The sequence below is a fragment of the Eutrigla gurnardus genome (assembly GCF_963514095.1).
Source record: "Eutrigla gurnardus genome assembly, chromosome: 3".
Lineage (NCBI taxonomy): Eukaryota > Metazoa > Chordata > Actinopteri > Perciformes > Triglidae > Eutrigla > Eutrigla gurnardus.
The window spans coordinates 27,274,747-27,301,762 of record NC_139917.1 but is presented as its reverse complement, the minus strand read 5'-3'; the positions used below and the strand labels follow the sequence as shown (position 1 = coordinate 27,301,762).

The window sequence follows — 27,016 nt, the reverse complement described above, 5'->3', positions numbered from 1 at the left end:
CTTACCGGAGCATTTGCCCTTCTTGCCCTCTGGACACACACAGCTGTACGTGGTCTCTCTGGGGTCCGCCACACACTCCATCCCCTCGGGACACGGGTGGCTGTCACACAGGTTGTTCAACACGGGACACCTGCCACCTAGACGCCAACACATCTCGCTCAGGACGGGAGTCTCCAGCAGTAAATGTACACAAAGTAGAAGTAGTAAGAGCTCACCTTCACACTGGCAGGTCGCCGTCCTCAGGTGCTGCGGCGTGACGAAGCTGAGGCGGGCCGTGCTGTAGGTGGACACGCCCCTCTTGTCGAGGGAGATGACCTCATCGCAGAAGGTCAGCGGGCAGTCCAGACCCGCGCACAGCTTCTGCACCACCCGCACGATCCGGACCCCCGTCATCTCCTCGATCACGGCCGCGGACGAGTTCAGCTTATGGAAGACGACCTGGAGACAACATGGGGATCAGCCTTTTCTTTTTCTGTCATTAAAATGTCATTATCGACTAAATCAGAGTTCTACAACAGGGGGTCCAGGACCCCTAGGGGGTCAGCAGAGCTACTGCTTCTTCCAAGAACTCAAATAATACACCTTAACTTGAATACGACCTAGAATAATCAAATATCAGTCTTCCTGTTTGTTCAATATTATGTTGTATAGACAATATTAGCTTTGTATTAGCATCCATCATTTCAAAGTACTGTTATACCCGGCGGTGATCAGTAGCAGCCCAATAACAAAGTAACAGTTTGGTAGCATCAACATGGAGTCATGGCTGCTCTTACCTCCTGAGACTGGTAGGGGCTTCCAGACCTCTCCAGAGCCAGCAGCACATCCAGGTCGCCTTGCTCTGAAGGCTGCAGGCTCACCAGCTGGACCTCGCTCCTCCGGACTCCGGCGATGTTCCTCAGAGCGCGCTGGAAGTTGCGCCAGTAGTCGCCGATGAACTCCTCGGGGGCGATGTTTGCGAAGCGCACCGCGATGGAGTTGTCCAGAGCCTGGCGGGTCGCCTGGCGAATGTGCACGGTGACGTCGGCCGCCGTGGTGAAGCGGCCGTCGGTCACCGTCACGTTGAGCGAGTAGTGACCCACGTCGAGCGGCCGCAGGGCGATCACTTTCCCGTCGGAGGCGGAGACCGAGAACAAGGCGGCGCTCTGGTCCGAGGACGAGGAGGACGCGGTCGCCAGGCTGTAGTTGAGGGTGTCGTAGATGTCTTGGTCGGTGGCGTGGATCTTGCCCAGGACGCCTCCCGGGTACTCGTCTTCGGCGGTGGTCACGAAGATGTCGAGCGGGAGAATGGCGGGAGGGAAGACGCTCTCGGCGATGATGCGCACGCTGATGAAGGCGGCGGAGAAGAGCTGAGGTTTGCCGCTGTCTGACACCTGAAGGCCAGGAGGAAGAGGGAGGGAGGAAGTGCACTGTTTATCACGTTTCCAACAGCAGAGGGCACTCAAGGTCTTCCACTGATATCTCTAAGTCAGCGGCATCGCCACACGCTGCATGGACGGCAGAATAAAGCCAATGAAACATCCACACATGGTGCATTTTAACATGGATGAAACAGTTCTGCACGAAGAAGAAATGACTAAACTGAGTGTGCATCTCCTGTAACAAGACATCACACTTACATCTCATATCCCATCTGCCCACTCCTTCTTTCCCTTCTTCCCTCTAAGGTGACACATCAAAACACCCGGCACACACGCGTGATCATGCCAACGCAAAGCAAACGTCTTTGATTTACGATTCTCCTGTGAGATGCACTCCGATGCAGCAGCTTTATGGCACGCCTGTTTCATTCAGCCTCTCCCAGCTGTTTGCATGAGAAAAGCTGTGTTTGGAACGTATTTAAAAGACGGGAAAGACCAAACATTGGCTTTGGGGGTAAAAGAGAAAAAGCTTCAGAAAGGCAAAAGAGGGAAAGACAAATAGATGGGGTTGCCGCGGCTTTGACGGTTAAATCAATACACCCTCTCCACTGTGCTTTGGCGTCTGTGCTGTGACTCACCTGTGCTTGAAGTAGGTAGTGCTCTTTGGTTTTCCTGCTGAGCGCCCCCGTCGACACGAGAGCTCCCCGCGGATCGATGTGGAACGCCTCGCCCTCGTTGCCGTCCACGATGGCGAAGGTGAACGGCGGGCCGTTGTGGGACGCGTCCCGGTCGGTTACGCTGAGCTGAAGAACACTCGTGCCTTTTGGTCGATTCTCCTGTGGGATGCGAGGAGAGGCGGGTTTAATACTCGTGATGAGAGGAGGAGGATCGCCTGATGCTCTTCAGATCTATAATGTTTGACAACGTCGGAGATCTGCACCCACAGAAAACGTGACTGTATGAAACATCAAATAACTGAATTTTGGGGGGGAATAAAGCTTTCCGATGTGGAAAGCCACACAGCACATCATCCCATCCACTGCTGATATAAAAATACTGATTATAGCCTCATTCTTTCAGTTACGGATGACTTTATCTTCTTTTTTTATTAAACTGGTGCTGGTTTGTCAGCTGTGCTTCTCCAACAGATGGTCCACGCCTTGGCGAGGCTTCTGATGAGTCTCAGTGAAAAAGTGTCAGTTTTATAATTTAAGTATTATGTGTCCCTTCAGATCTGTCCCTTCTGTCCTGACTTCCATTCTGAAACAACTCAGGATATTCCTGCTTTCTTCTCTCCTCTGTTTGAGTCAGATTTGGTGCTTCACTTTGATCAAGCCTCCATAGACAGTCAAATAAAGCCAGTCAGGTGTTTTCTATGCAGAGGAAAAACAATGTTTCATCCTGAAGTGCTTGAGCTGCATACGATGTTTGCGCCTCCTCCTCCTCACGCTATCTTTTAAATTGGTTTTTCCCGTTTTTCTACACAGACAGGAGAATTGGAAGGGAATCATCTGTTATCCTTTCTTTGGAATCGTTTTTTTTTTTTTTGATCTCCCAAAATGAAACGTATGTCTCATTCTTTTCATTCTCTTTTTTTTTTTTTTTACCTTTATTCCATTTTACGATTCATCAGCTCGGCATCTTGCACGTTCCCACTCTTCATCACGTCCCTCCTTTATCTCCATTTTACACTTCAATGCAGCCTCTGTCTGAGTCCCTCACCACCTTCTCTCCCCGTCCTCACCTCTGCTGCTGCAACCTCCTGCTTGCTTCTTGACATTCTAGTCGGGTCTCCCATTATTCCTCTCCGTTAATCTCCACTACAACCCCCCTTCTGCACCTCCCCCTCTCTTTCTCCCTCTCCATCCTCTCCACCTCTAATCAGCCATCCACACTAACCCTCTCCCGTCTGCTCTCACCTGGATGATGAGGCTGTAGTTGGCCTGGGAGAAGAGCGGCGGGTTGTCATTGACATCTGAAATGTCTATGTTGATCATGGCGGTGCTGGAGAGTGGGGGCACGCCGTTGTCCGAGGCCACCACCGTCAGAGTGAACCCTGAAGTCTGAGAGAGAAAAGGGAATTAGCATTCAAAGCTGCTTTTGTAAGCAACAATGCAGCCGAGATCAGTAAACAAGCTTCCCTATTAGGCCTGACATGATTCTGATTGGATTCTGCATGCAGTGCAATTAGTTCCCCTCAGTGGATTAAACTCTGATGTGTACAGTCAGCATTGTGTGCCGTTTCTCTTACTCGCTCTCTGTCCAGCTGGCGAGCCACTTTCAGCTCTCCTCGGACGGGATCGATGGTGAACGGGCTGCCGTGGTTCCCGTCCACGATGGAGTACCGCACGTGATCGTAGGAAGGCCCGTCGAGGTCCTCGGCCATCACCTACGGATCAATCAACACAACAAGCAGATCAGACATGCCAACTGATCCACTGGTTCCTGCACCAACGCACAGTTATTTACTACGTTTGGAAGAAATGTGCTTAACTTTTACTTTCATTTTAAGGGGGCGGGACTCTAAAAACATGATGTCATATCATTTCATGCATCGATTTGAGTTCAAATCTGATGAATGTTGGTGTATTGTTGAAAACCACACCCACACAGTTTGAGCAACTGCTGTTTATTTATGAATATTTATTGTCAGAGAGAAATAGAAGTAATGCTCTGAATTGGAAATCCCGTTTTAGGAGCTTCTGAAGCCCTATTGCAATGCTAAACTGACAAATTCATATTTAGAGTAATTTTTCAAGGAAATACCAAACAGGTTCTTGTCCCAGTTTCTCTCTTTTCTCTGATGCTGTTTTATATCACTGCAGACTGATTGAATACCTTTTGGTTTTGGATTATTGGTCGGACAAAAATATTAAATATTCTGTTCCTAAGAATGACGGGTGGATTCACAACAACCCGAAAACACAATGCCCCATGGCTGGCAGGGAGGCTTAATAATAATCAGCTGATTAACTGATAATAAATAATCCCAACATCACACACACACACACACACACACACACACAGTCTTAAAATCCCCCGACCGTCACATATTGAAAAGGATCCCCAGGGAAATCAGGAAACAGGGAGGATTTACAAGTATGAGACAATGGCAGGTATTAAGTCTAAGTTTGTGATGGATCACTCATATTCAGGTACATTAGACACACAGATAAATAGCCATAAGCAGACATGTTTTATGAGAAGAGGGAGAGAAGGTTGTACATAAAAAAGGCCTTGGATATGGAAGGGGGCTAAATGAGTCGAATGCCTTTCAATTAAGCTGTGTGAGCATGTGTGTCAGATAAGGCGTGAGAACAGCGGTGCAGTGAGCATGAAGAACATTGGTCCTCATTTAGCTCTGCCACCAGATGGTGATTTCCACATGTGCAGATGTGTGTGTTGCAGTGAGGAACGGGCAGCGACGCTGCGAGGGAGGAAATGAGTGAGAAGGTGAACTGGCAGGAAAGTTAAAAGTGTCTTTCCCCCGGCATGCAGCTCTGTCGTAATCACACAACAAGCATTGATTCTCACCGCCATCACAGTCTTTCCCAGCTCCGCGTCCTCGCTGACCACGGCCGTGTAGGCGTCCTGGTTGAACACGGGCCTGTTGTCGTTGACGTCGGTGAGGTTGATGTTCACGGTCGCCATGTCGCTGAGCGGCGGGGAGCCGCCGTCCGTCGCCTCCACGGTGATGTAGTACTCGTGGGAGGCCTCGTAGTCCAGCGGCTCGATGACGAAGACGTCGCCTGAGGACCGAGAGAACGTCAGAGAGGCAACGTGATGATGATGAAACGCCATGCTTCTTCTATTTCTGTGTCGTATCTGCATCTGCTGAGGGTTAAACTCCTGTGAGTCATTCCTTCCCCACAGCCGTTTAGCATGATGCCATGATAACGGCAGGAATGCAGACGTGGAGACTCAACAAACATGACATCTTGATGTCTAACTCGCTGTGTGCCCGGTGAAGTTTGGAGACAAAATCATCCGTATTGTGTGTGTGTGTGTGTGTGTGTCCTTGAAGCTAAACAAACCCGATAAACACATTTCCTTCCTCGCAATAATAATGAAAAAAACCATCAACAATACATTCTTTACATACAGTCCTTGAACATCATCAGCAACCAAATTTAATGTTAAAATTCTGATATTTTATGAAAAACACTCATCATGTTTGTTTAAAGGATTCCATTTCCAATATAATGCCTAAAATGCCTAAAAAGCAGCCACATACCGGAACGCGGGTCCACGCTGAACATGCCGTGCTCGTTCCCGCTGATGATGGCGTACGAGATCTCGCCGCTGGACTCGGCGTCCCGGCTGGCCGCCTGCACCCGGAGCAGCTGCGTGCCCACCTCCACGTCCTCGGACACGGTGGCCGTGTACTCGCGGTGCTCGAACACCGGAGGGTTGTCGTTGATGTCCAGGACGGAGATCACCACCTGGCACAGCGAGGAGAGGCGCGGCGAGCCCTGGTCGCTGGCGCGGGCCTTCAGCTCGTACGTGGACTGCACGTCGCGGTCCAGGGGGCGCTCCAGGCTCACCACGCCGCTGTGCTCGTCCACGGAGAAGACACCATCCACCGAATCCACCAATGAGTAGAGGATGTTGCTGTTGAGACCTGGGATGACACAAATGGGACAACTCCGTGATTTTGGGGAAACAAAATCCTACTTTTGTAGTTCTGACTCCATCACTCCAGCTCATTAAGATGTGATGCCTGTCAGATGGTTGGACAAACGGTCTGGTGGACAAACAACCACATCAACAGAAATACTCCTGTTAAGGGCGTAACAAGCGTATCGATCCTCATATTGACGTATTGATCCTTGAATGATTACATCCGCTCTGGTTTTTCCCCACACATCCATCGTTCAAACAGCCTCTGATAAACAGGACGTCTAATCCATGCTGTCCCATAACTCACGTCCTCCCACAAGAGAAAGGCTCCTGGCAACGAGGCAGAGACGGATCACAATAATAATCATAATGCCATACTGCAGGTGGCCCTGCCATTTGGAACCAGCATTATATCGCCATTTATCAGGTAAGTACCAGCGTCCTCCGCGGATCTCATTACCGGCGACCACGGGGAGTCCTGCTTAGAAGCTTTATCTGGCTCCGATCATCCTTGAAACAATCGCTGAACGCTGGATGAGTGAATTGTGCAGAATCTCGATTGGCTGCATTGCTTCACACAGGTTATGTTTATGATTATCTCAGTCCCATGGCCAGAATGTTGAATATCAAAGCAGAGTGATAGAAATGTCATATATGAAGGTAAACTGAATATCTTTAGGCTTTGGACTGGTTTTAATAAAACAAGACATCTGAAAACATTTCTTGAGGCTGTCAAAACATGTTTTTGCAAAAATATTCAGAGACGAACAGTCGAAGAGATTTATCAAGAAAACAATCAGCGGATGGATAAAAAAAAATGCCAGAAATACACATTATCATAACCAGAAGCTTAAAACTGACTCAACATTCGGACAGTCCTTGAACACATCATGTGTATCTAACGCTCCCCACAGGAAAAGCAACCAAATGTAATCTTAAAATGTGGATATTTAATCTAAAACACTTTATTCTACATGTCTGGTTTGAAATGTTTACTAACCTTTATATGTGGTTAGTAACACATCTTTCTCAACTCTTCATCCAGACAATATTGGACAGTATATTTAATCATGTATATCTCTGTGATACACATTCACACTGTATGCTGATTCTTAAAGCAACAACGACGGCTGGTATTGTAAGACATCTTTCTCTGCAGTGTTGGAGGCCAGATTGTAAAGAACGTGCATGAATTTGCTGCACGGCAGTGTAAAAAAGCAGAAAATTATTAAATTCTTCCACAACGGTGCAACCCGAGAAATCCAATGAAGACAATAACGTTCGGTCAAAGAGAGAACCTCGGATCCAGGCGGCGTGATAAAGCTGAATCAGAGAAGGAATGTGTACTCGCATAACTTTAGCTTATCAGATCAAGGCCACCAGTCTGGATCTGTTTGTCAGTCTGGTTCAGAACCATCCGCAGACATTCAGCCGTTGTGACGGCGGCTGAACTGAGGAGTGGTGTCAAACATCTTCCAGCCAAGTGGGCAGGTGGATCAGTGAGGCGGCGGCACACGGCAGCCGGCGCCAAGAACGAGAGATATGCAGTCCGACGTCGACGGAGGGGAGAGAAACTCTCTTCTCTACGGGGGGAGGAGGGGCTTCACATCTTGATGTTTGCCTGATCAGACAGTTGACTGAAGCCCGAGTGAACTGGGTCAACGTTACGATTCTTCTTGTACACTCGACATGATGCTTGGGACTCGCCAGATGTGCTACGAGCTTGCGGCTAAATCAAAAAATACTCGACAGACACACAAAGAGATGATCTCTCGATGTGTGGGATACCCGTACGTGAGAGAAATACTCATCATCCCCCTCTGCTTCCACTCAGTGGAACTCTAAACAATTATTGCCCCTGGCTAAACTGCAGGAAGCACCTTTTTCCCCCTCCTACTCTTGATATTCAAAATGTGAAGCAAATTTCGTGCCAGCAAACCCCTGAGGGAAGAAATGTCTTAATAAAGGCACTTTCCATTCACCATTTAAGGTCTCGCCGCGAGTCGCCCAATTCTAGCGTCCCTTTCGCTCTGTCAAGCTGTCAGTCCAGCCGAAACTAAGGGGACGCGAGAAGAGGAAAATGGAGAGAGGGTATCGAATGGTTGCTGTTCCACTGAACTGAAAAGGTGTAATCTGCAATGGCAGGTCCAATAGGTCCCTGAATAAAGTTTCAAGGGGCCTAAATGACTGTTTAACTGCATGCTTTGAGTTCTCCGTTATCCACATGTGAACCCCCACAGCGGCTGAAAGGTGAGGACGAGCAGATAAAACGTGTGGCCCCGTGGCTTTGCACCAAGCAAATGGAAAATTGCAATCATCCCTTCTGAGAATTGGGCTTGAAGAGAGAGGAATTTCATTAGAGTGTAATGGAGCTTTTAATTTGAGGGGTTGATCATTCATGAAATTCCACATTTGTTATCCCTCCCTCTTGCCATTTAGTGTAATGCAGTTGCATAGAGGGAAGATAATAACGTGGTGGTTTTTGAGTCAGCTTTTAGCCGAGATCCCGCACAGCACAATGTATACCATGATGCTGAAACCACCTTTTAAATGGATATCATTGAATCACAGGTGTTTGTTTTTTTCATTCTGACCTTGAGTAATGCTTTATTTGCATTTTTAGTATGACATTAGGGCATTTTTGAAGAGCAACAGCTCTCAAAAATCTTTAATACTGAAGTATCCAATCACTCGGCAACCGTAACCAGGCACAGCATGCCTGTCAGATTTGGGATGGTTCCACATGTTGAGGTGCATCATGCTGCAGTAGAAAGCCCAAGTCTGGGCTGTGGCATTCATCCCTGCTTTTTTTCAACTACTCAAGCAAAAAGGAACTCATGAAGCTAACGTTCATATTAACTTCATTGTTAGCGCAACTAGCTGGCTAACTACAGCCAGCTAAATGGACGGCTGTTGGCTTGAAACGGTTCTACATGTCCTGGATTTAAATGATGGAAAAAACTCACCAGCATCGACGTCGGTGGCCAGCAGCTTTGCCACGTACGTGCCCGTCTCCGTGTTCTCAAACACCGTGATGGTGTACGGATTGGACGAGAACTGAGGCGGGTTGTCGTTGACGTCGCCCACGGCGATGTGGATGTCAGCCTCGCAGTAGCGGCCTCCCCCGTCCACCGCCCGCACTCGGAACCGGTGCTCGTCCTGCTCCTCTCGGTCCAGCGGCTGGAGAGTCTTCAGCTCGCCTGAAGGTGACACGGTGACAACGTTTGAGACTCGTATGAGGGGACAAACGTGTATTCTCTAAAGCACTGTAAACCTCCTGTCTGCTGTCTCCTAACCGAGAAAAAACATCACAACAACCGATGGCTTTCATGAGTGAGAAGAGGGGAATGAATAATTAATTGAAGAGCGAGAGGCAGAAGAAAATGGCAGACGGGGGGGGGGGGGGGGGGGGGGGCATCAGAGTTGGCAGCTAAGAGCAGCTTTGAAGCGTCCTGGGATGTGAAGTAGCCAACAGTCCCACATCCTCTGTGGAAAACTCCAGAGCCTCTTGGCGGTCCTCATCTGCAATAATCCTACTTGTCTACACTGAAAAAGAAAATAACATCCCCGCTCCATAACAGTAGCACTGCTGCTGGGAACTCAATATTAGGGTTGCCAAATACTGCTCAGTGGTATTGTGTCTTGCTGTCTGCCTCTCAGCATATTAAAGCTGCATTTTTTGACTTTTATTTATGAATCCTATGCAGCAGCAGTCGTTGCTTAAACCTACGGGCTTAGTTTGTTTTTTTAATGCTTTAACTTGGCATTTATTTGAAAACCAGGTTGGCTGTGATTAACTAGCATTGTTTTTCTTTCTTTTTTTTCTTTCCCCCCATTCTCTTTTGTCATCCTAGCAGCCAGATGGAGTCTCTGATTTAGAGGGTCTCCCAGAAGAAATTATTTGCAGGCGAGAAGTATGGCGCTCATAAATTCAATTTAAGTGTGTAACTCGGTGTTATAGTGCCACTCTGGGTCTCTCGGTTGCCCCCATGGGGAAATGTTCTTGGCTCTTTTAAAAAATGAATAAGTAAATAATAATTGGGCACAAGAAAACACCCTTGCCTCCTCTACTGATGATAATAATTCATACACATACAGAACTAACATTTTTGCAGAGGGATCACAATGTAGAGTGTGAGACTGTGGTCGTGCTCAGCTGCCTTTTTTGATTTTTGTGGCTCGAAGCAGAAGAGCCAAGAGAGACTTGAACATGAGTGTCCCACATACAGCTTCCCGGTGCTGAGAATGAGCTACAACACAACAGGAACGCAGCCTTAACTCAACGACTGTGGACGAAAAAAGGCTTCAAGAAAGATAGGGACAGTCTTAAAAATAATATTGAATGTATGCAAAAGAATACATTTAAATCCATTCTTGTTGACACACCTGTATCGGAGTCGATGACGAATAATTCGGATCCGACTCCCTGGAGCTCGTAAGTGATTAGGGCGTTTGAGCGGATGTCGGCATCGCTGGCGGAGACCTGCAAAACGAGCCTGCCGGCGGGGGAGTCCTCCGGGACTCTCTCGCTGTACAGGGACTGGGGGGACGGATGGAGAAGGGGGGAAATGGTAGAAAGGAAGAAGAAAAAAGGTGCTCAGCAACCGCAAAATTAAGTACCATTAAATTACAACACAGTCGAAGAGGAGAAAAAATGGATTTTACCTTTTGGCATACAGGGCTGTTATCATTGGCATCCAGAACTTTGACCTCCACAACGGCTTTGGCAGTAAAGATGCCATCACTGGCTGTAATGTTGAGAAGATAATTGTCCTTCTCTTCACGGTCCAACGGCTTCCTGACAGAGACCTTCCATTCATTCTGAATGTGTTCGATGGCAAACTGGCCAAGTGGGTCCCCTCCTATTGGTGTCAAAAAGACATAGACCAACTCAGAATGACAACAAAACAGCCAGTGGAATTAAAAAGACACAAAGATAAGCCTCTGTCCTGAATTTTAACGTGAATTCTACTGAATATCTTTCAATAATTACTGAAATCATACTTTTAAGTATCCATAATTACTCAAAACCTTTATTTCTAAGTCGAATATACCAAAATGTGGGTACACAAGCAATCCTTACAACCAAGAAGCAACAGAAATTGGCTTCTGAATCTTCCCAGACATAGTTATTCACACTTGCTAATTAGCACCACGGAAAGCATTTCCCTCAGTCTATTGCAAATAATTATTCAGATGATTTTGCATTTCTGTATTATGATGACCTTAATATTTCCCTTGAGCTTCGGCAGATTAAGGCGATAACTCCCAACTCCTAACAGATAATATGACTGCGTAATACTTCAAAGATGCTATATTATCCTCATATTAAGTGGCATAAATGCATAATCCCCCCTAAGATATGTTTACGTAAAAAGTGGGGAGCAAACTCTCTGGGCTTTCTAATTATCTGGCTCGCAAAAAAACAATGAACACCCACCTGTGATGAAATAGTTCACGTGTTTGTTGATGTCCTCAGAATCGGCGTCCGTGGTGCTGAGGATGGCGATCACTCCGCTGGGAGGAGGGTCGTCCTCGCTGACGGTGCCTTTGTAGATCTCCGCAGTGAAGCGCGGCGGGTTGTCGTTCACGTCGGCGACGGTTACCTCCACTCTGGTGCCGTTGGCATGCTGGACTTTGTCGCCTTGGTCCGTGGCGAGGACGGCGATCGTGTATCTGTTTGTCTTTTCGCGGTCCAGCTCCTTTAAGGTGGTCACCCATCCGGTTTCGCTATTGACAGCAAACAGCTCGGCGATCTCCTGCGAGTTCTGCTTGGGGTCGAGGCTGTAGACAACATGGCCGTTAGTTCCCGAGTCCTGGTCGTTGGCTTTGACCTGGATCACTTGAGTCCCGCTCGGGAGGTTTTCCACGATGACGGCCTCGTAAGGGTCTGACTCAAAGACGGGTTTGTTGTCGTTCAGGTCTTTCACTTGAACGTTAACATTCACGGACGCTACTATCTCATAGTTCTCATGTTTGGTCTGGGAGAGCAAAGTGAGCTGGTACCATTTGGTTGTCTCATGGTCGAGGCTTTTCTGAAGCTTCAAGGCTCCACTGTCTCTGTCGACAACAAAAACCTCGTCTTCGTTGCTCTCGGGGGTGTTGCCCTTCACAAGGCTGTAAACCACTGGTTGCTCACTCTCAGCCTGAATGACATCGATCTCCGTGCCAATGGGAAGGTCTTCAGCAATTGTGTAGCGGTAGTGCGCTTCGGCGAATTTGGGAATCGGCGTTTCCGGTGAGACGATCCTGATGTAAACCTGAATGACAGAATGTCTGGGGGGGTTCCCGGTATCCTTCGCCCTCACAAAGAATGCGTAGAGCTCATTTTCAAGTCCAATGAGACTCTCTTTGGTTGTAATGACCCCAGAGGTGGGGTGGATTTCAAAGTTCTCCTCCACGTTTTCAACATCCGCTTCGATTGAGTACTCAATGTCAGCGTTGCTTCCCTCGTCCATGTCTGAAGCAGCGATTTTAACCACAGAGGTACCCCTTGGGACATCCGATGCAATAGTGGCTTTGTAGTCAGCTGCCCTGAATTGCGGGGCATTGTCATTGACATCCGTGAGAATGACATTGACTATAGAAAAGCCTACTTTTCCACCGCCGTCTTTAGCTACGAGAGAAATAGGAATAACCTTTTCGATGGTATTCTCACGATCGAGGCTCTCGAGAGTGAAAATCTCTCCGTTTCCATTGACAGAGAACTTGTCTTTTGCAAAGTCGTTGACGATCTGGTATGTTATTTGCCCGTAAATGCCTTCGTCGTCATCTGTCGCCTTTGCTTCGGCTACCAAGGTGCCGACGGGCGAGTTTTCAACGAGCTCCACCACATAGTCCACCTGAGAGAAGGTGGGGTTGTGGAAGTTGGCGCCGGTAACGGTTACCGCGACGATGGCTGCACTTCTGAATACGCCGTCAGACACCGACACATTGAGGTGGTAAAGAGGCTGCATATGTGGCCTACGGTGGTTGGAAACGGAGATGGCGCCCGTGTATTTGTCGATGGAGAAGTTCTGATCTTCGTTGCCGGACGTAATGGAGAACTCCAACTTATTGGAGTCTGAGCTATCAGCATCTGATGCCTGAACTTGGGTGATGAAGTGTCCACGCGGTGCCAATTCACTAATAGTAGTTTTATAAGTGTGCTCTGTGAATATCGGAGCGTTGTCGTTCAGGTCGGTGACTTCTATCGTCACGACAACGTCACTAGAGAGAGCCGGAACTCCTCCGTCCACAACGCGGACTCTCAACTTGTGCTGCTGGGTCTCCTCGTGATCGAGAACTTGACTTGTAGAGAGTATTCCTGTGTCACGGTCAACGGTGAAATAATCTGAACTCTTCCCCTCTTCTTCGACCACTTGAAAGAATACTTCTTGGTTATTACCAGTGTCAGAATCTTTGGCATCCAGTTGCAAAATGGAGGTACCGATTACAGAGGCCTCTGAAATATTGGCGTAGTAGGTCTTCGAGAGGAACACGGGTGCATGGTCATTTACATCCTCCAGAATGATATCAACAAACACTTCAGAGTGGGCTCCAGTCAGGGAATCTGTGGCTCTTACGTTTAACTTATAGGCGGGATGCGTCTCAAAGTCCAGAGGCTGAATCACATGAATTACGCCTGTGTTGAAATCAATTGAGAACTGTTTGAAAGGATCTCCCTCGGAGATGGTGTACACAATACGGGGGCCTTCAGAATCGTTGGCTTGTACGTGGAGAACAGGTGTGTGTAACTGGATGTTTTCAGGGATTTCAATGCTGTAAAAAGGCTTCTCAAACACAGGCATTGCTTTGTTCACGACTGTTATTGGAACTTCTACTTCAGCTGAGAGTGCCGTCTCCCCATTATCCCTTGCCATAACAACGACGACAAAGTCTCTGTCGAGCGAGTCCTTCTCAAATTTCTTTTTGAGTGAGATTTCGCCAGCGGGCGTTATTTGAAAGTGCTCCTGGTGTTCCTTCAGGTGATAATGGATATCGGCATTCGGGCCGACATCTTTGTCCACTGCTGTGACTTGTCGGATGACCTGGCCTTCCTCTGCGTCCATCTGGACCAGGGCATGGTAGGGAAGGTTCACGAACATGGGTTTGTTGTCGTTCACATCTTCCACTGTCACAGTTACTAGAACGTGAGCACCGTCTTCTGATTTGTCATCTCTGGTGACCTCAACAACTATATCAAACGTGTCCTGCGCCTCGCGATCAAACGGAATCCCAGTGGTCGAGATTACTCCCGACGTGCGGCTGATTTCAAATCTGCTGTCGGGGTTCAAAATTGTATAAAACAAGGGTTCGTTCACTTGGTTCCCAACGGCGGCGATGACTGCTAGTGTTTTCTTCTCAGAAAGGTTTTCTTGGACGAAGGCTTTGTAGGACTCCCTCGTGAACTTCAGCTTACTCTCCTTGTTTTCCTTCACATTTATCTTTACTGTAGCGACCGCGGCAAATCTACCGTCAGAAACCCTCACCTTTAATTCATATCTGCTCCTGAGCTGTGTGACATTCTGAATAGAAATGATGCCCGTGTTTGGATCGATTCTAAATTTATCACCGATATTTCCCTCAGAGATGGAGAAGAGAAGTTTGAAGTTGGGCCCAGAATCCGAATCCGTAGCGTTGACTTGAACGACTTCCACCCCTTTGTATGTTGGCACTTTGACAGTCGTCTCATACAGTTCTTGGCTAAAAGCTGGTGGACAGTCATTAACGTTGATTACTTCAACGGTCACGTTGGCCGCCGTCTCTGCAAACAGGCGCGGCATTCCCAGATCGTGGACCTGGACCGTGAAGCGGAAAACACCCCTCTGTTCGTAATCCAAAGGCCTTGTGATTCGGATGGCTCCGGTGCTGGAGTCGATGGCAAAATAGTCATGCGCGAAAGGCTCGACAATTTGGTAGATGAGCATGGCGTTCTGGTCACAATCGGCATCAGAGGCGCGAATGACAAAAGGAGTGTTTTCACGGGTGAGAACTACACTGTTGACGGCGGCCGACTCGCTGATCACTCCTTTGAATTCCCTCTGGAGGAAGACCGGAGCGTTGTCATTTTCATCCTTTAGGTGAATCAGAAGAGTGGTGTTGGTGGAAAGTCCCGCCATGTTGGTGGCCTGTATGATGAGCCTGTATTGAGCGGCAGCCTCATAATCTAACACTTTCTGGCTCACCACCACACCTGAGTTGGGGTTTATATCGAATGCGCTGTTGATATTGCCGCCTTTAATCTGATAGAAAACAGACGACTGGCTGTCGGCCGAGACCAAGCTCACGAAACTTCCCGGATGGACCGATTCACTGACTTCTGCAGAGTACTCTTTCTCTGTGAATCTGGGGGGTGAGTTGTCAGAAACTGTCACCACGATGTGAACTGTGGCTGTAGTGGACAGTGGGGGTACTCCACTATCAGATGCCTTCACGGTGAGTTCAAACAGGGTCTTGCTGCTGCGATCGAGCTCTTTGGCTACTGTGATAGTCCCGAGAACAGGCTCAATGGCGAAGGAGTTTGCAACATTTCCTATAAGAAAGGACAAAAGAAGAATAGATTTATTACCTTTCATACTTTCCATGCCAGTCATTCTAAGCCATGAGTTTCACTCAAAACATGCAAGCTACAATCCAATTACATTACGTCATCTTTGCTATGTCAAGTATATGCTGATAGCCACATGTTTCTAGTTCTCAAACAAACAGCGTTTTGTAGGAGAAAACCACTGTGGGAAATTCTGAGGCGGATCCACCCATTTCTCATGTGTTTGGTAATCCACCAGACAAAGTCTTCACTATTCCCCTCCCCATTGTAAAGTATTCCATTCATGATGGCGATCCAGTGGGCAGCGGGACTCAAGATGACTCACACATTTTTTACGAGCCGATTTCATTTGCATTCATTTCTAATGAAAGCCTTCAGTTATGAGAAAAAAATAAACTTGGGGGGGGGATTGTGTCTGAACAGCGGCACAGCAACTGTGTGTGCGTTCACCTGATTCGATGCTGTAGACGATCTCTGCGTTGTGGCCCTTGTCTTTGTCGAGGGCCGTGACCTGGAGCACTGCCGAGCCCACGGCTGCAGATTCAAACGCGCGGCCCGAGTAAGGCGTGCCTATGAACCAGGGTGCATTGTCGTTGGTGTCATCCACGTGGACAATAACGCGCACCAGGTTCCTCTTCACTGGGATGTCCTGGTCACGAACCTGGAAAAGAAGGGCCGACATAGGAGGGAAGGAAGGAACAAAAACAGTGATAGGCAAGAGTGTTAGGGCCCTCAAGGGATAATTAATTGCTGAACAAAAAAATATTACTATTTTTGAAACAAGCTTATCTGAATTCCGTGGAAATCTCATTTTCTTACGACGCAAATAGTTCCAAAATAAACTCCATGAAACCACATGTAGGAACATTTCCTAATTTATCCCAGGAGTCATACCATGACGGTGAGGATGTGACGATGCATTGTCTCGTGATCCAGTCTCTCGGCGGTGTACAGAGTTCCTGTTCCGGGGTCCAGTCGGAACTTCCTCAGGCTGAAGGGGTCGGTGCTGCTCAGCAGCGTGAAGGTCAGCTTGTTCTTCTCGTCCCGGTCCACGGCGCTGATCTGCAGGACCTCCGTCCCGGCCGGTTTGTCTTCAGGGACGTTCACCTCGTACACCTGCTGGGAGAACTGCGGCCGGTGGTTGTTGGTGTCAATGACACGGATGAGCACCTGAAGGAGAAAACATGAAATGTAAATCATCTCCCACATCATCATGCATGTCAAAAAAACAAGTTTGTTACTGAGGATAACTGAAATCCAATACTTTCTGTCAGGGTTAGGGTTACATGGGCAAACACAGAAATTGCAATAATATCTCATAATAACCAGAATAGTGTATATAAGTGTGAGTGTTAAGTGACTTAATGGTTTTAAACAGAATAGTGATCAACAAAAAATGTTCAGTAGACACAAATGGTGAAAAGATGCGCTAATTATCATCTTTAAGTATTAATTTCAGCCTCTCCACTCTGTGTCCACACACACACACACACACACTATACTTTCCAAATCCATCTCCCGCACTCTTCAGTAATAAGAGTGTCGTGTGGATATAGACCAGATCAATACATATGATGGAAAAAGCAATATTTTAACTGAATGGCCGCTTGATGCTGCAGAGTGAAACGAGAAATCAATGCAGGCAAAACCACAACGCATCTAAATGAACTGTGAGCTCCACACAGGAGCAGGTGATTAACGTGAGACTACATGGCTGATAAACAGTGACAGTGAGCTGTCTAACTATGCAAAGTTAGAAGGCCTTTTCATAGATGTTAACCATATATAACATGTCTAAAAGTAATACAAGGCTCAGGGTGGTTAAACATGTTATAGTCTTACTGCACATCTAATAGTCTGCTTCTCAAATCCATGAAGCAAATGTGTTTCTTGCTTTGGGCAGCAAAAAAGTGCAGCCACACACACTCTCTCACACACTCACACACACACACAAAGAATCTAACATCCCTGAACTGTAAAATTCCACTGGGCGCATGTTTTATCAACACCAGCCACTCGTCTACTGGACTTCCGACAGAGGATTATTGGGAGCTGCTGGAATGCCATCTCTGCTTCCCAGACCAGCGAGGGGGCTTCTACCGTTGCCAAACATGGGGAACAAAGGGATCAGCCCAGATTAGACACCTGCATACCAAACACCAGGGGGTGATGTCCCGTAAGGAAGCGGGGCGAAGCCGAGCAGTGAAGTGCAGGAGCAGTGAAGTGGGGGGGGGGGGGGGGGGGGGGGGGCGAGAAGCCCCGACCGATCGACACCTCGCTAGTGGACCAGGATGTCTCAGATCTCTGCACAACACCAACAGCCCCACTGTGGTATTTTGTCATAATACTGTTTGTTGAGCCTATATCAGAGACAAATATAGACTGAACCTGACAGCACTGATCGCATTTACAATCTGCTCAGTGCTGGGATGTTGGCAACGCCGCTGAAACTCACAGATGCCATCTTGCAGGGGGAGCGGAGCGTCGCACGCTGTCAGTCAGCGCCGCAAATCTGGCTGTTTGCCACGAGCCGTGTGTCGTGAGCGACCCCGTGTCACGCTGCTAATGGGGACGTGAAATGTAAAATAAATAAAAATGAGGAATTAACCCTGAAAATGCATGTGATATTGTGCCTTTAGTGTACGTTGCAGCCTCCCGGCAGGCTGATGGACTATCTCATTCCAAGCGTGTCTCCTTCTCATGCCATGCCAGACATCATATAGCAGCAGATCTGCCTCACAATCCATCTTTAACACACACACACACAGGCATCCACACAAGAGGCCCGTCCAATGTGTCTCAATCTGGTGGGCGTCAGATAACCCGGCGTGTGAATAGTGAGGGAAGGTGGCGAGAGCCGATAGTGCTGAGAAGAAGGAATGGAACCTGGTCAGTGGCTTTTCCACCATGCACCGGTTTAGCCACGCACAAAGAAGGGCTAGTCACGCCTCCCTGTGCACACAAACTCGCCGTTCCTTTGGCGGATGAGGCTCGACAACACTTCAAAGGAACTTTGCCCCAAACCTCACAAAGCAGCGTGATCCAGCCTGACTGCAGCAGAAACGCTGCTGGGGAGAAAAAAAAACTGCAGTCTTTTGTAGACGGCTTCCTCTGGGAATGCTGGAGAGGAACAGGATTGAGTCTGAGACACAGACGTGACAGAGACGGAGACACTGGTGTAAAAAAAAAATAAAAAGTGTGAAAGAGAAGTGAAAAAAAAAACAACAAAGAAAGCTAAGGGAATGGTCAAATTTAGAAAACACATTCTGTGGGCGGGATTGAAGATGTGGCTGAGAATAAAATACATAAAAAAGGTCTTGATCTGATCGTCAGCTTGGATGCTGTAAGCAAGAAGACATGTAAGTATGAGTGAATCAGGTGAGCTTTCAAGTGGAGACTAAAAGAGAGTCTGTAATGCAGAAACAGGAGACCGGGAACAGCTTGTGAGCAGAACAGCTTGAGGTACTTGTGCATGGCCAAGGGAGGATGTCGTATAGCTGGAGAGGGGTGGGGGGCTGGGCTGCGTGCCGAGCCGGCCTCCTTGGCGCTGCTCCTGCTATGAGGTGCCCGAGCTAGAATGCGGCACCCCCTTGTCTACACCAGCTGATCCTTCAGAGACGCCTTCATACAACGACAATGGTGAGATGGAAAAAAGCACATAACAGAGAGGCCAACTGTTTCCCATAGACCTCCCACAGACCGGGAGCTTCACACTGATACCACCACTGGAAGTCCCGGCCTCTGTTGGATTTAACATTATTATCCATTTCCAGCTTTTTTTTCTGAAAATAAAATAAGATATTCAGAAACAAAAGTGTGCTTAAAGGGATCACAAACAAAACACAGCCTTCTCAATATCGAAACACCTTCTGTGTTTGTTTGCATGCAGTATCAGGTTCATTGTCCTCCTGGTCCATGTGTAGGAGCCCCCCCTCCCCCATACCAGGTGGCAGGTTCTGGGCTAAGGCCGGGCACTGGCACGGACCACTCCAACATGTTCCCAAACAGGATTAACACAGCCCACTATCCACACAGGTCCAGGGCTCCGGTTTCATGTTTTATTCTCCCCAAACACAGTAATCATCATCCCTGCACGCCTGGCCAATGAATGCAGAGCTGGAAAATACAAAGAGCGCTATAAGGAAGGAGAACGAGAACAAAAAAAAAAAGCAGAAGGGGAAAAAAAACATTCCAGGAGAGAGAGAAAATAGGCCAGCCCGTCTGGCGGCACAGCATCCACATGACTTTGATTTGAGGAAGAGATAATTCAGACCTTCACGAGGTGCATGTGTGTGATCGGGTAGATCGAATGGGCAGTCTGGTTTCAAAGTTCAACAACATGCTGACGAAGAAATCACGCTCAATAACAAAACATCTGATTTCCAACTGGAATTATCTCATCCTGGATTCCTTTTACGTCGCAACATATTGCTGACTCAATCATTTGGATTAACTACGGTGTTAATATTGCTTCCTGTAATCAAGCCTATTCCAAAAAGGTGAATTCATAAATGCCAGTGTGGTTTGAAACAACCTTTTCAGAGGTTGCTTGAACAAAAAAAAACCCTGTACTTCCCAACAGTTTCTGTTAAACCCCCTGCTGACAGAGCAAATACCGTCAATGCCCAACAATGTTATCCAATGTTATCGGATAAACAAGTCAGTCGCCAAAACACTCAGATGGCTGAAACATGAAGCACTCACGTAGGCCGAAGCCTCAGGAACGATTTGAGGCTTTTCCCCACAAATATGTGCCGGTCAACTGACTGGCACTAAATGTGACTATGTATGAAAATATTAAGGAAAGCTACCACAATGAGACAAACGGCTTTCACACCTCAATTATGATTTTCAACACGAGGAACGGCCGATAAAACCCGTATTTCGGTCTCCGACCTTTTTTTCAGTCACCTCTTGGGCTCTCAGCACTTCGCAGGCAACTGACCTAAAACACTCACGAGTGTGCTTTATGGAGCATACAAATTCAGCAAATCCGTTCCCTCTATGGACAACAGCTGACCTGCGGCGGTCAGCGGGTCGGCAGCACTGAGGCTACATTCACACTGCCTCAGTGTGTGGATTTACTTGCTGGGATCAGATTCTTGTTGATTTGATGGAATCAGTGTGAACCGGTCACCATCATGAACTGAGAACGATAACAACAGTAAACACGGACTGCAGGCGGCGATGCCGTTCTTTTATGGTTGGTGTGCAGAGGAAGCCGGCGGATTTGCGAGGGGAGGATGAAGAGGATGAGGAGAAAGACGGCCAATCTTTTTATTATGGCTTTATGAGGAGCAATGGCTTTTTCTTCTGTGCGGAGGTGTGTGTGTGTGTGTGTGTGTGTGTGGATACGGAGTCTGAGCCAGAAGTGGTGGGATTGAGCCGTGAATTTCTTCATTGAAACAGATTTCATCCAAAATTTCATTTAAACACAATCTGATTCGTGAACGTAGCTCACCTACTCTGCACATCCAAACAAGCAAAGCATGCAGCCGATAAGCTCCATCTGATATACTGCACAAGTATTACTCTTTGAGAGCATGTATCATGTCAAAGTAATGGTTCGACTGTTAAAGCTGCACTAAAACATTCCTGTTCATGAACTTTGCAGTTGAAACAAGGATGAGGTTCATCTTCACCTGAATGCTCAAGCAAACAAATACGTACATCATGCAGTCTCAGTGTTTTGGTGTAGATTCATTGGTCAGAACTTACACAGGAATTGAAATGACGGTACGTAGTGTATAGAGCATATGAACAAAGAGTTGAACAGAATAGATCAGCCTCAATGTCACTGATGTGCAATTCATCTTTTTCAGACATCGGCCCGATATTCAATATATACTGAAATAACTGGTGCATCTCTATACGTGTGAAGTAAACACATTAAATTAAGTCCAATGAGTCGCGACCCTGTATTTTTCTATGTGAACACTGAATTAAATCATTCCTTGTATTTTCCAGCCGGACTCACTGAGAATCAAACGCCTCGGAGAATTACACCTTCCGCATAAGTTAACCTTTGATTGTGATTAATTAGACTGAAAATGTCACTGCGTGCAGTATTGCTGAGAGGCTTCGAAATAATTGTCTGTTGCCAAGGCTTTTAAGAAAAGTGCTTCATGTGGAGAGGAAATGACGGCTGAGAAAATAAGTAGTCGGCGCTGCTTTTTAAGGTTCTGCACTAAACTAAAGGACGAGCCGCTTCCTCGGATGAGCTGCAAAATGGCAGTAAAGGCAGCGCTTCATCCGAGGCTCAGCGGAGCACAGCAGCCCGATGATGAAAGGCTCGATTCATACGGAGTGACAACAAATAGATTCTTTTCCAGCTACAGTCCTCTGAAGCCGCCCCTTTGAGGACAAAGGACCAAACATTTTGAATGCCAGCATCCCATATGATCCCAACTAGCATGTAAAAACCTTCAGAATCTCATGGACAAGGCATGACCGTCTGAACAAAAAAACAACTGGCAACTGGCATGCTTAGAAGCTTTTATCGTGGCGGTTCAGCCTTGGTATCAGCTGGGGAGCGAGATATACGCAAGAAGGATTAAATTAGCATATTTAATATATGAAAATAAGTATGCAACTGCTTTGAAAGTTTTTGGGGGAGCAACTTTTAGTTTAATCTTTCATCAAAATGGTTCACACAGGGGTCTGGTGTATCAATACTGGTTCTTCCTCTCTGCATTAAAAGCATCTTTTCGGGGTTGAGTTTGCATTCGAGTGTAGCATTCGTGAGTGTTATTATGTTTAGTTATTTAGAGTCCGTTCCTCTCGGAGGAGAAAGAAAAGGTTCTCAGGTTCGGAGACGAAGGAGAGGGAGGAGTGGAGGAGGCTCAAGAATGTATACTTAAAAGAAAAGAAAAAAAAGAAAAGAAAAGCCCCTCCGGCCAGACGGCACCATCCTCACAGCAGCTCTGCGTCAGGAATGAGATAATGGAAGATTCCTGGAGTTCAATGCTCAACTGGGATGGTGGAGAACAGAGGAGGAACACTGTGTCTACCATATCATTGTTTGAAAGCTTCCTTCAGTCTGCATTTCTTTTCATTTCTTTGATTCTCCCTGTGTGCTGAGCTGGTAATGAAAATGCATCCTGCCCCACAGGAGGCACCAGACAATATAATGCATCATATCCCATATTTCTTTAGTTATTTGTTTTTGCAACGACAGCATCACAACATAAACACAACCAGGACAAATAGGACAGTTTGGCTGACTCATTACCCCGCTTTTCTTCCCTCTCCATCTTCACATGAGAAAAAAACCGAACCACGCCGCCCGCCTCATCAGCTTTCCACCAGTTTCATTAGTGCTTCAATTACCTGGGTGCTGACAGTTCGTGTCCCGTCCGTGGCTTCCACTGTCAGGTTGTAATTTAATTTCTGCTCGGCGTCCAGGGGCCGAGCAACAATCAAGGTTCCGCTGGCCTTGCCCACGTCAAAGCGGCTGTCATAATTACCACCTGTGGAATCAGAGGGGTTTTTTTGCACACAAACGGACAAAAAGATTAGTGACAGATTGTTGCTTAGTGGTGCGCATGCAGCACGGTACACAAACATGAAAATGTAGGGGGGGGGGGGCGCGTACAAACATCAATGTTCTGCCGTGCTGATGTGGAAGATAATCGTGAAATTATGTCGTTAACTATCAGTACGTGATGTGTTGTTGAAAGGCCTTTTCATATGATGGCTATTTCATGCAATTCACCCTACGGCCCACAGGGCGCATTACAGCAACACAACACGTCCTTTTATACGCTGATACAATGACGCTAAACTCTCAGGGATTAACCACAACAGTGGAGAGAAAATGGAGCTCTAATTCACATGCTAAAGAGAGGAGGAGGTTTTTTCTTCCTTTTTTTTCTCCTCCTGAGACTCTTAATCAGGTCGCAATTTACGGGGGGGGGGGGGGGGGGATGTGGCACAACATCAATCCGGAGGCACAAACACAATTCAACCACGGCCAACAACACAGTGGAAGGATGATCTCTTAATGCAGGAAAATCCCAGCAGCAGCTACCTTCTGCTGTACAGTTGTGGTCACAAGCCATCTGAAGGATGTAAAACATCTCAGTATCCTCTACGCCGTCTTGCACAAAAATCCAACCACACAGAACATTCCAGAGGAAAGAGAGGAAAGCGGTAAGCCGAGCGGAGAAGGAGAGACGAGAAGAAAAAGAAGACATGTCAGACATTGATTAGAGGGAGGACGGCTGGGAGGAAGGAAGAAGAGGCAAGCATTTTCTTGAAAGCATGTCCATTTAAGTCTCCTCATGCATCCAGCTATCAGACGTTTAAGTAAACACACGTTTAAACAGAGGATGGCTAAGTGTTCACACTTCAGAAGTTCACAGAACCAGCTGATATCTTAAGGACATCTCACACAGGAAGCATATGTATTGTTTGTGAGCCAATTTCAGGATGCAATTATGTTATCGAATGTCATGTTAGTCCTAATACGAGTGTTTCTACCTACAGAGCATTGCTACAGTAAGCACACACACACACACACACACACACACACGACGACGGAGAAGGTGTCCGTACCTGTGATTTCGAACCACACGGGAACGTCAGAGGACTCTGTGGCCACGACGCCCACCATGTGGGCTACGGGGTCACTTTCCATCACGGAGAAGGTGAAGGGGGACTCCTCGAAGAGCAGGGGGGCCGCATCGGCCGGCAATGCTGGTTTGGGAATCCACTCTATGTGCAGACGGCAAGTGGAGGATTTCTGTGGACGTCCATTGTCGACGGCTTTAATCTGAGAGAGGCAGAGGATGAACGGCGTTACACGGCGTTACAGGGCGTTACAGGGCGTTACACGGCGTTACAGGGCGTTACACGGCATTGCACGGCGTTATGCAGCGTAACAGGGCGTTACATGGCGTTACAGGGCGTTACACGGCATTGCACGGCGTTATGCAGCGTAACAGGGCGTTACACGGCGTTACAGGGCGTTACACGGCATTGCACGGCGTTACATGGCGTTACAGGGCGTTACACGGCGTTACAGGGCGTTACACGGCGTTACACAGCATTGCACAGTGTTATGCAGCGTAACAGGGCGTTACACGGCATTGCACGGCGTTATGCAGCATAACAGGGCGTTACAGGGCATTACAGGGCGTTACACGGCGTTACAGGGCGTTACACGGCATTGCACGGCGTTATGCAGCGTAACAGGGCGTTACATGGCGTTACAGGGCATTATGCGGCGTTACATGGCGTTACAGGGCATTACACGCCGTTACGCGGTGTTACACGGTGTTACGCGTCGTTACACAGCATTTCTGGGTTTGTGGAGTCTCTGGCAGCGTCTCTACCTGAATATCTCTTCACAAGTAAATATACAGCAAAGCTTGGTTGTGTAGCTTGCCAACGCTTACAGATAAAATACGCCAATAGTCCAGTTTCAATTTGATGTATTTTATTTTAGCCGCCAGATTTATGGCCAGATCCACAGGCAGGTTGTGTTTCAATCGTAAAAGCCTTTTCTGAGACCGAGCTGACGACGTGGCAAGAGAAAGGTGCATTTTGAATAACAAAACCCCTTTTGTGTGGCAATCTTTTGTGATTCAACCCTTTGTGTGGACTTCAATTACTGTAAACTGTGTTGAGCAGAGTCTTCTTGCAGCAGGAAACACAACTTGCGTGGGACATAAAAATCTGGGCGAAAAACTGTTTAAACCAAAAAAAGGTGAGTGTCGCCTCGCCATTTTTCACAGCCAACTATGATGACAAACTTTTTTAGCTTTTTTTAGTCTCCCAGGAGGAAGTTTATAGCTTTGTTTCTCACACACAAAACACATTCATCAGCGGCTCTAAGATACTTGAGAGGAACAGCTGCCATACTGTAGAAAGTGGAAAATTGTGCTGAACACTGTAACAAAGTCTATAAAAAGCCAAAAAGGAAGTCCCATCAATGATCGATGGGTGATGAAGGCAGCAGGGTAAAAAAAACACAATACACCCTTCTAACAATGAGATCTAATTGTGTGCTGGTGTTTAGAACATTGAAAGTAGGTGCTTTATGGAAGTAATTGCCTTCTACACCGACATGATGTGTGTGGACCAATTATAATTTGCTGTCTTTTCTTTTACCGCATCTTTAAAGAAAAAAACTTTAAGGAGGGTAGAGACATCAGAGAGGGAAGGAAACTTGGAGAAAGGGGAGAATACAACCGTAAACCAACAAACGAGCATCGGTTGTTTCATTTACGGCTCACTGAGACGATCAGGGGGGACCTCGAGGATGAGGAGAAGATACTCACTGTGAGGATGTCGTATTCCCCGGCAGAGGAGAACTTCTTGGAGGACACCAGGCCGGTCTTGGGCTCGATGAAGAACTTGCCGTTCTCGTCTCCCTCCTCGATGCTGTAGGAGATCTCGGCGTTGGGTCCTTGGTCGCGATCCGAGGCTATGACCCGATACACCGGGTCTCTCTTGGTGGCTCGCTCTCTCTCCGGCCTCTCCCGCTCCGGCAGCTTGATCTTGTAGATCTTCTCCAGGAACAGCGGCCGGTTGTCGTTCTCGTCCAGGACTCGGACGATGACCCGCACCGTGGTGGACTTGGCGGGAACGCCGTGGTCGGTGACGGTGACCTGAGGGGAAGGAACAAACACTTCAGAACAGCAAGTACGCACACTTAAAGCCTCGGGCGGAAAACAAAGAGCCGGATGTTATCTGGTAGAATTAACTTTAAATCAAACCAGAATAAGAAACGTTTTTCCGTCTTCTGACCTGCTGATCGGTGCATAACAATAACCACACTGCAAACACAGTATAAAGATAATGTTAAAGACCCGGATCCCTTCAGTGGTTATGACGTTTTGGAGGAAGAAGCTGTACATAATTCATGAAAGGTGAATTATTCCAGTGAAATCATTGAACATTATGTAAAAGCTATCAAGAGCAAGACAGCTGCGTTAGAGACTCACCATTCCAAAGTCTCGAATGAATCAAAGAAGAGATGAAAAGGGGGAAGAGCGTTTTTTTTTCTTTTCATCGTGCTTTCATTTCACTTCTTTCTCCGCAACTTAACTAGCAGCCGAACTAAAAGGCAGCTCCTTCTGAGGTTTGCTGGCAGGGGGACTTTCTTCACATAAAAACACAAGTATACATCAGCAGTGTTACCATGTTACAGGCATATTAGTGCACCGTTCCAATGGAGCCCCCCACCAGGCCAAAATAAGATGTTTAAACTGCCAAAAAGGACCAAATATCCATTCAGAAATGGTTAATCAGTAACAGGCTGTTACCGAACAGTCTAATCATGTGATGAATGAAATATTTAGTCAAAAAGTACTCCGTAGAGCTAGCTTCCTCCCGGGCTAAAGATGTACTGATGTTGTAAAAAAAGTGGCTTTTTCAGAACTACAAACACTAAACTCAGAGTCTTGTGAGGCCAAATTCTCCAGCAAGAAAGGATTTTTATGTATTTTCATCCCTGCTATGCGACTTTAATAGTAGCAATTTTAGTATTTTGGTTGTGTGA

General features: G+C 47.2%; 1 protein-coding gene across 6 annotated transcripts in view; it reads right to left on the bottom strand.

Moving 5' to 3' along the window:
• Positions 1-27,016, bottom strand: part of fat1a (FAT atypical cadherin 1a) — a 67,112-nt gene that overhangs the window by 7,952 nt on the left and 32,144 nt on the right. For 4 of the 6 annotated variants that reach the window (XR_014596907.1, XM_084006533.1, XM_084006531.1 and 1 more), the window contains exons 5-22: positions 25,794-26,123; positions 24,067-24,283; positions 23,540-23,608; positions 22,840-22,979; positions 16,405-16,680; positions 15,961-16,171; positions 11,422-15,495; positions 10,647-10,843; positions 10,368-10,521; positions 8,948-9,181; positions 5,596-5,982; positions 4,896-5,110; positions 3,613-3,750; positions 3,281-3,424; positions 2,000-2,197; positions 777-1,373; positions 216-438; positions 6-137 (exon numbers count right to left, since the gene is read on the bottom strand). Coding sequence is in view for 5 of the 6 variants with exons in the window: in XM_084006533.1 (XP_083862659.1) it covers positions 6-137; positions 216-438; positions 777-1,373; positions 2,000-2,197; positions 3,281-3,424; positions 3,613-3,750; positions 4,896-5,110; positions 5,596-5,982; positions 8,948-9,181; positions 10,368-10,521; positions 10,647-10,843; positions 11,422-15,495; positions 15,961-16,171; positions 16,405-16,680; positions 22,840-22,979; positions 23,540-23,608; positions 24,067-24,283; positions 25,794-26,123 (7,936 nt within the window). In the remaining variant the exon portion in view is untranslated. The remainder of the gene's footprint in view (positions 1-5; positions 138-215; positions 439-776; positions 1,374-1,999; positions 2,198-3,280; positions 3,425-3,612; positions 3,751-4,895; positions 5,111-5,595; positions 5,983-8,947; positions 9,182-10,367; positions 10,522-10,646; positions 10,844-11,421; positions 15,496-15,960; positions 16,172-16,404; positions 16,681-22,839; positions 22,980-23,539; positions 23,609-24,066; positions 24,284-25,793; positions 26,124-27,016) is intronic. The other 2 variants (XM_084006534.1, XM_084006535.1) reach the window with 1 other exon arrangement.